Source organism: Colossoma macropomum, unplaced genomic scaffold (genome assembly GCF_904425465.1).
Source record: "Colossoma macropomum unplaced genomic scaffold, Colossoma_macropomum, whole genome shotgun sequence".
Classification (NCBI taxonomy): Eukaryota; Metazoa; Chordata; class Actinopteri; order Characiformes; family Serrasalmidae; genus Colossoma; species Colossoma macropomum.
The window spans coordinates 13481088-13489921 of record NW_023494797.1 but is presented as its reverse complement, the minus strand read 5'-3'; the positions used below and the strand labels follow the sequence as shown (position 1 = coordinate 13489921).

The 8834-nt window shown below is 39.5% G+C and overlaps 1 protein-coding gene across 2 annotated transcripts in view; it reads right to left on the bottom strand.

Moving 5' to 3' along the window:
• Window positions 1–1703: 1703 nt before the first annotated feature.
• Window positions 1704–8834, bottom strand: part of lrrc4cb (leucine rich repeat containing 4C, genome duplicate b) — a 48839-nt gene continuing 41708 nt past the window's right edge. The window contains exon 2 of one of the 2 annotated variants that reach the window (XM_036584334.1): window positions 1704–3857. In XM_036584334.1, coding sequence (XP_036440227.1) covers window positions 1908–3803 — 1896 coding nt within the window. In that variant the 5' untranslated portion in view covers window positions 3804–3857 and the 3' untranslated portion in view covers window positions 1704–1907. The remainder of the gene's footprint in view (window positions 3858–8834) is intronic. The other variant, XR_005008029.1, reaches the window with a different exon arrangement.

Below are 8834 nucleotides of genomic sequence, written 5' to 3'. Positions count from 1 at the left end.
GAAGTGAGTTTCATTTTACTATTTATAAGATTTGAGCTGTTACATCATCAGCATTATGTCACTGTGATGTACTCTAAGATACAAAAGTCAGCTGTTACAATCTCAAGTGTTCTGACACAAGCCAATGTCAGAAAAATCAATGTCCCTTATTCCTTAAAACTGCATAAAAAAGAGCAAAGACTTGACAGCCTGTAGTGATGTATGATCTACTCTGCGTTTAATTCATGTAACTTTTGTACGACACGGAAACAAGCAGATATTTGCTTCAGCGCGTGAAATCAAGCGCCAGCCTACCCGTATCTCATTTACATATAATTTACATGAAGCACACCCTCATTCATGCCAATGTTTTGGTAGGGATTGAATGATGTAATTGTGTAGTCTGATTACTTTTCTAAAATTACATATTTAAACGCCACATTAATACACAGTACACACTAGCTGTGTTTTGTATTTTTTAATTTTTTGAGTGGTGTAAGTTGTATAAAACAGAAGCACAGTGTATTTTTCTTTTTCTTTTTGGTATAACAGATGATATTGATAATAGTTTTGGTTAATTAACTGTAAATTTGTGCAGTTTGTCAGCACAGGTATGCCAAAGATGAAACTGAAGAATAACAAAACTATCAGTGAAATTTGTGTGCGCTCATTTTACAGTCAGATTTGACCAACTTTGATGAATAATGGCCTGTGTTACCTGACATAGGTGTAGCTGAGAAAAGCAGCCTTTATAATAGATGATGGTTGGTGGAATAAGGCCTTATAAATGTTTATGTAGGTTTGTGCCATTTGTCATGATGAGCGTATGTAGGTGTCATGTAGCCTTATAAACACTACCCTACAGTATTGTGTTGGTATATCCTATTATATGACCAGTATTTATATCAATAATCAGGAGCAAATTTGTTGCATTTTTAAGAACTGGTACCAGTGCTAGACTCCCAGTGACATTTTCAAACAGCAAATGGACTAAAATATGACTTACAAGTTTTAACTTTTAAAATTTGGAATGGATCTATGAAGTTGTTATGATGGCCATTTGACAGCATTTTAACCAGTAGCTCATCTGAGAGGGTGTTAATTATTTATTTAATATCAGGATTCCTACATAAGGAGCCTTATGATAGAGAAGATAGAGAAAATGCCACACGCTACAGAAAACTTGTCCAAATGTCTCTAAAAAAAGAGAAAAAAGTCTCCATAGCCATCCCATTCAAATAATGCAGAAGGAACAGTCTTAATTTCCAATCAGAACGGCCCATAATTTGACCTGAATATCAAACTATAGTTATCTTCGCACCTTTGTCCAAATATTACCATCGTATGTGATATGATTAGGGAAGTGGGCACTTCCAAAAATGAACAAAGAAGCTTATCTGCACTATTTGCCGCCGTAGCAGCAAATGTTATTTACAGTCTTAAGCCCTCAATGGCCAGCTTTTTTTGCTCTTGTTTCACTAAAATGTGAAAATATGGAAATGTAAAATGTTGCAGCATGCCCACAGATGCAACAGATATGTCAGTATTCATGAGGAATGTCATGTTTGTGGTTTGTTCACATGAGGCTGTCAAAGCATGTTTTTTTTTTTTCACGTTAAATTCACAAGCACATTGTTTTGAGTAAACCATTCATAATCTGAAAATAAAATAAAAATGAGTACAGGTGGGAAAAGGATATTAACTTTTTTCTTTTTTTCTGTTTTCTTCTTTTTTTTTTGATTCAGCCACTACACATATCTTTAAATAAATAATCTTTGCTTGTAAAGACACTTGTTGAAATAATACATACATCCTGGTTCTCAGTGACATCTCTCCATCACTGTCTTCGTCGTCACTACATTGTCCGCAACCGACACCTAGAACGTTGTTAGTACAGATCAAATTTTGTCCTGTTCAAAGCGAGGAATTCAAATTTGTGTCTCTTGCACGTTATCTTTTGAGCTGGCTTGGATTAGTAAAGGTTCATGCGCAGAGCTATGCAGCGAGCTGAGTGTGGAGGCGTGGTTGTAAGCACTCTTGTATGAGTTGTAGTGGTTGTAGTGCTCATGCTCCAGGGGAGGAAGAGTCAGGTGGCTCTCCATCGCTGGAACCCCCGTCAGCTCCTCATCTACGTTGATGATTTCGATGGTTCGGGTGGGCCCATCGTGATCCTGCTGGTGGTGCTGCTTCCGCATCTTGTAGAATATGATGAGCATGACGGCGGCCATGAGCGTGATGGCCACGAAGCAGCCGATAATGATCTTGGTGGTCTTCATGACTTCCTCCAAACCGTTGAGAGCTCCCTCCACATCTATATCCGTCACAGGGATGGTGTAGGCCTTTTCTGTGGAGAGGGGTGTTCCCCTCGTAGTCGAGGATGACACCCAGCCAAAGGAAGGCTGCGCTGGGGTCCTACTCTCCCCGTCATTCGGGGATTCTATGGTCTCAACAGTGACGGTGGTAAAGTAACTGAAACCGCTGTTGTCTATGGAGGTCACATTGAGGACAGCAGCAGCCGAAACGTTGCCCAGCATGTTGCTGACCTTGCAGGTGTAGGTCCCCGTGTCCTGCATGGTAACACTGGTGAAGTTCAAGGTTCCATCGTTCTGCACCGAGACACGTGCCCTGGACGCCCCGTGCGTCATAATGGAGCCATTTGGTGTTAGCCAACTGACCGAGGTCAGCGAATTTGTCCGACATTTGAGCTCCGCTGCCATTCCCTCAGTCACATTGAGGTCTACGGGAGGCTCAACAATAACAGGTGCATAACACTGAAAGTAGCTCTGGTCCAGTTCTCCAATGTAGCGCCCCTTAAGGCTTGGAGGAGAGTAACAGCGGGCGCAACAGCTGGTGTTGGTCGGCACAGTCTCCCTAAGCCACCAGCTTAACCACAGGATGTCACAGTTGCAGTTCCAGGGATTATGGTGCAGGTGCACCCTCTGCAGATGGCGCAAAGGGGTAAAAAGGTCATGGGGCACAAAGGTGAGGTTGTTGTGAGCCAAGTTGAGCTCACCCAATGACTGTAGGTCATCGAAAGAGTTCCTCTCAATGGTTTGGATCTGGGCGTGCATCATCCACAGCTTCTGGAGGTGGATGAGGCCCTTGAAGGAACCAGGCCGAATCACTGTCAGCTGGTTCCCAGACATCTCCAGCTCATCCAAGCGAACCAAGGGCTGAATGTTGGGGACCTCCTTGAGGTTACACATGCCCAGGTTCAGATAGCGCAGGTTACTCAAGCCCTCAAACGCTCCATCTGAGATGTAGGAGAGCCGCTTGAGCTCGCCCAAATCCAGCCTCCGCAAGGAGGGTAAGCGGTTGAAAGCATAGGACGGTATGCTCTCAATTGGGTTATTCCTAAGCCACAGCTCTTTGAGCTTAGAGAGATATTCAAAAGCTCCATTCGGGATGGTTGTGAGGCGATTGTCAAAGAGCTCCAGGGTGTTAAGGCTAGTTAGCCCATTGAAGGCCCCAATCTCGATGTTGCGAATGTGGTTTTTGCTAAGCTGGAGGATCTCTAAGTGTCGTAGATGCTTGAAGCTGTCCACTTTGATGACCTGGATAAGATTGTCCTGAAGGTTCAGATAACGAGTGTTGGTTGAGATGCCATCAGGGACTTCCCTCAGCCCTCTGCGGGTACAGATAACCTTGCTAAATTGGTTGCTGCAGGAGCACACCGAGGGACAGGTTTGGGCCCTTACCAGTCCTGCCACTGCAAGCAACTGCAGAGCCAACAGCAGGAGAAAGAAGGGGTCGAACCAAGCCCCTTTCCATCTAGGACCTCTCATCATCTGGTGCTGATGGTAAGAGGTCATCTTGTTCAACATTCATAATTTATCGTCTGCTGGTTCTCTCTCCCCAAAATGTTGTAATGAAGCGGCCTGAAAAAGAGGAACACAGATATCTGTTAGCCTTAGGAGGTCTTCTTAAAAAGCCACTATAGGTGTCTTTCTGTGAAACAGTGTCACATGTACTGATTATGGACAGTTATGCATGAGAAGACAAAAGCCTGACTGTTATTTTCTCTGTAATGAAAAGAACTTCTGAGGACATATCACAAATAACTGCAGTGCAAACACACAGGTGCTTAGCTACCTGGATGTGTAGGTATTATGCCATTATTTCAATCTATGCATAAATAATTCTTCAATGTTTGAGTGACAACCCCCAAATTGGATTTTATCTTGATAATTATGTGTCTAGTTCATAAAAGAGTGGCATGCCTACAGTCTTGCAGGTTGCATGGAAACATGAGCAAAATATCCTTCACAAAAGCATAAAAGGCACTTCATTTGTAGGTAACCTGCACCGTGACTTCAAAAGAAATTCTTATTGGAATGTTTTATGAACAGCTTATGTCAGTATCTGCAAGATGACATAAGATGCTTTATGAAGTACATAACATTATATTGACATGAGGGCCTTCAAACTAAAGTGACAGACATTTATTCCATTTATAACACTGTTATAAGGCATTGTTCCAATGTAATTGAACTTACATGGGAACAATGAAAATTGCCTAGCTAAGAACACTTTAATCCAGCCCAGCAGAAGGTTTTGATGCCTTCAAACTAGGAAGTGATTATTTTCATACATTTTTTCCTGTAAATTACCCTGCATTGCCTTAGTTTGAGGTCATATTTCATAGAACTGATACAGAACATGGCGATCTTAACTAGGCCTTATTTTTATTTATATTTATATATAATCTTCATAACAGTCTTATAAATAGAACAAACGTCCATCACTTTAGTTTAAGGGAACTTGTGTCAATACAGTCTCATTTACTTCATACACATCTGATGTTATCTTGTGAATACTGACATAAGCTGTTCATAAACACTCAAGCATTGCTTTTTTTAATTATTCAGTTCTTCTTCTTATGCATGTGTCATTAAGTCCATTTGTGAGTATTCGTCAGACTGCATGACACCTACAAAAGTCTTGCATGACAGCTGGTATAAAACTACATAAACATTTAGAAAGACTTATTCAAACAAGCATCAGTTGTCACAAAGGCTGCTTTTGCCCATTTTAATGTAATTGTACCTCAGCAAGTGTTATGATAACTGCCTTTATGAATGTCTATATGGACCCTGCTGTAAAAGAAGAAAAAATATTTTAAAAACTAATTACATATTCAGACCTTAGACACTGAACAGATTATGTTATGGTCTATTTAAACCAAAGACATTAACAGAGATAGAAATAAGGTAAATATATGTAAAATCATACTTTATAGGGTGCTTTCTATTGCGAAGTGTCTGTCTGAAATCCTAACCCCCTAAATTTCCATTTGTGAAAATAATACTTATTTTTTTTGCATTTTTTTCCGTTGTTTTCTTTTAAAGTGAAGCTGAAAGATTAAGATTCATCATGAGTTTAACTTTTAAATAAAATAACTTTAATAAAAAAGCGTTGTCTCACGTTTTCATGTCACTACTGAAACAAAAAGAGTTTTAGTACTTAGGCAGAGCCTTATTTTAGCCACACCCCTGCATTTTGAAGCAGGAAGTGGGACTGCATCCATGTCCCTCATGGCCACATGGTGAGCAGTTACATTCCATTGTTTTGAAGTAAATGTTTCCCAAAGTCAGTGTGTAACCTTAAAGATTGCTAATATATAAAGACCAGCAAGAGTTTTAATGAAAGATTTTCTGAATTTATATGTGTGCAACTGTTCAAAGCTGTCTAAATCTAGCACTTTTGAGGTCTGCTGTCTCTACCGAAACAGTCACTACTGAAACGTTTAGGAAAGTTTTGATTCAATCATTTGTTGTAATAAAATAAACATAATTAACGTGTCAATCAGAGCCAGTTCGGTAGAATGATCCATACAGGTTTATGTCAGTTGTCAGCAAAGGATCATACAGGTGTTGTGTAGTCTTATGAACGCTGGCCTTCAGTGAAGTTCTACCAAATAAAGTGTTATCAAAAAGGCAACACGTAATAATGCACCAAATGCAAAATAGCTTCAAATTAAAAGATATCAGTCAAAATCATAAAATCCTCACTCAAGTGCTCTGCAAAATGAGACATATGGTAATCCTGACACCACAGGCTGCCAGAAAAGTGGAAAAGGAAGCAGACAGGCCCCCGAGGGCTGTGCTGGACATTTGCAGGAGATAAGTGACATATGTTCCACTTCTGGGTTGCAGTGTACAAGGGATGATACAAACATCCATTCAAGCCTACAAGAAATCTGCCCATATTGGAGTATATGTTTAAGAAGGCCACTGTCCAGAGGCCTGCCTTCCACTCAATGAGCGCTGAGATCCAGCTCCCCACGCAACCCAGGAGGATAAGCAGCTTTTTCTGAGTGTTCTTAGGAAAGATCAGATTATCACCAGTCACATTTATAATAATAATAATAAGAAGAATAGCTCTCTCATTTCTGAAGAATTACTGTTTATTAGCTGAATTTAACATGTTGGGCATGAAATGTAGCCTGTACACATATGTTAAACTCAGCAAATAAACAGAAAATGTTCAGTTAGAAAACCAACAAAACATGTAATTTACCAAGGGGCCCTTTGCCTGTGACTGTATGTAGCACCTTCCATACGTAAAAAGGCAGCTCAAAGTGCTTCAACAATACAAACAGTGATAAAACAGTGAATAGCTTAAAATGAAGAGAACGTGTCTGTTGAAATCAGGAAAGCATTACAATAGCGAGAAACTGGAATATAAATGAAGCATTCCAACTTAATCCAAAAGAAATGAATAAAATGCTAAAATAAACTGAAATGTTTTTAGCTGCTTTTTCAAACTAGTAATGGTGCCGGATGAATATTAACAGAGAAGAGTTCCAAATCTTTGGTGCAATAACAATAACAGATGGCTGATTCACCCGTCTTTTTGTGCTTCACACTCAGAATATTCAAGCCAGTGCTTGATGATCTTAAGACACGCTTTGGAACATAATGTCAGGCATTTTTAAACGTATGAAGGTGTTAACCCATTAGGAACTTTAACAGTAAAATAATTTTTAAATTATTTCTAAATGAAACGGTGCAGTGACTAAAACAGGTGTGATATTGAGATGTAACAATACGATGTATCACTGAATTGTAATTAGCATGCTAGCTTGTGGCTAATGTGTTAGCTCGGGGCTAACATATTAGCTTGTGGATAAAGAATTAGATTGGCAATTTTGTTTGAGCTTTTGTTTTAAAAAATATACTTTTACAAAGTTTGACGCTCTAATAAAATGACTATGGCAACATTAAAGTGCCCATATCATGGTAAAATGAACTTTCCTCACTTTGATGTTTGATGTAGTATATAAACATTGCTGAAGTTTCATAATATATTGTTCACTTTCCAGTCCATATATGGAAACTAAGCTGCAAAATTAGCCTGGTTTGAACTGCGTTTTTGTGAGGTCATAAAAATCTCATCTACATTTATTCGCCTTTTCAGCCTCCAGCACGTTAGCCTTGCCCATTTACACTGAAGATATAAGGAGTGTTTCAGCCCAGACTGCTTTTTGAATGAGCCACAATATAGGGCAGTCAATCAGAACAGAGCTTATTTACATATATCAGTCTTAAAGGCACAGTAAAAAAAAATTAATAGTGTCTGTTTTTGGCACACAAAAACACAGAGATGTTAAAAGTGGACCTGAGAGGAAAAAGTAAGCTACAAGACAAATGTAGGATATGTGTCCGTTAATATATTAGCATTAGGCACATTTTCAGTGACTACTTATTCAGTTATCTATGAGGAAGCAAACTTGCGCTATAAATGAACTAACGCTGATTCAGTGACATTATCAATATGAGATTTAAATGGCAATGTGGAATCACAAATTGCTGTAAAGGAAAATAACAATTCAAAACAAGAGTGAGAGACGGAGGGAGCGAGAGAGAAGGAGGAGAGAGCAGGATGCTCCTGAAAACATTCTGGCTCACTGGTCACTGACCCGGACTCGCTCGGCGGAGCTAAACAAAACCTTTGTGTGAGAAGACTCTGATGTTAATTGCTGGTTGGAATGAAATGTGAAAAACAATAGCGTAATTTGGACAGCATCCTCACTGCACAATTTACTGCATTTATGCATATTAGATCAAACATGTTTTCTCGTAAGTGTTAGAACTGTACCATTATGGAGAAAGCCTGGGGACAATACAGCATAAACAATGAGCATGTCTACACAAGCATGCTTTTCAGCGTTCTTCTCACCACTATGGCAACAGCTCTAATACTGACGTCAAGAGTAGTGAACCCAAAAGCACTGCACCAACAACACCAGCCTCAGCAATCTGCCTGGAAATGATCAGACTGTATGTTTGATGTTATGTGTTGACTGCAAAGGCCTATAAGGAGGCTAAAGTCTACACACAGCAATTCAAACATAGAACTAGGTGAAAACCTAATTCACACAGGCACTGTTTTAGCTTTAGTAACAATGCAGTATAATTGGTGGAAATTTTGTGTATTTCATTGAGATGTCTCAAAAACATGTTATCAGTAATATAAGCTATGCACCTTTGTGACCGAGACCCCCCAAATTTATCTTGTATACTTTCAAAAAGAGGGGGAACATATCTCTCTCGTCCCCCCATATTTTGCACCAGTGTGTACTACTATGATGCTTTTAGGGTGCAATTCATGTGCAATTCAGTTTGATATGATAGGAAGTGTCTAGATCAGAAATCTGAAACCCAAACCCAACCCAAAGTAAGAGAGCTGGATTATCACAGACATTGTTTTACAGCTAATCGACAGAAATCTAATCTGAATCTAATCTAAGCTGAGCTTTTGCTGTAGTGACTTTACTAATGCAGGAAATACTGACATTCGTTTCTGGTTTGCAGCTGCTTCATTCATGCTAAATGTGTTGCTTTAGTCATGTT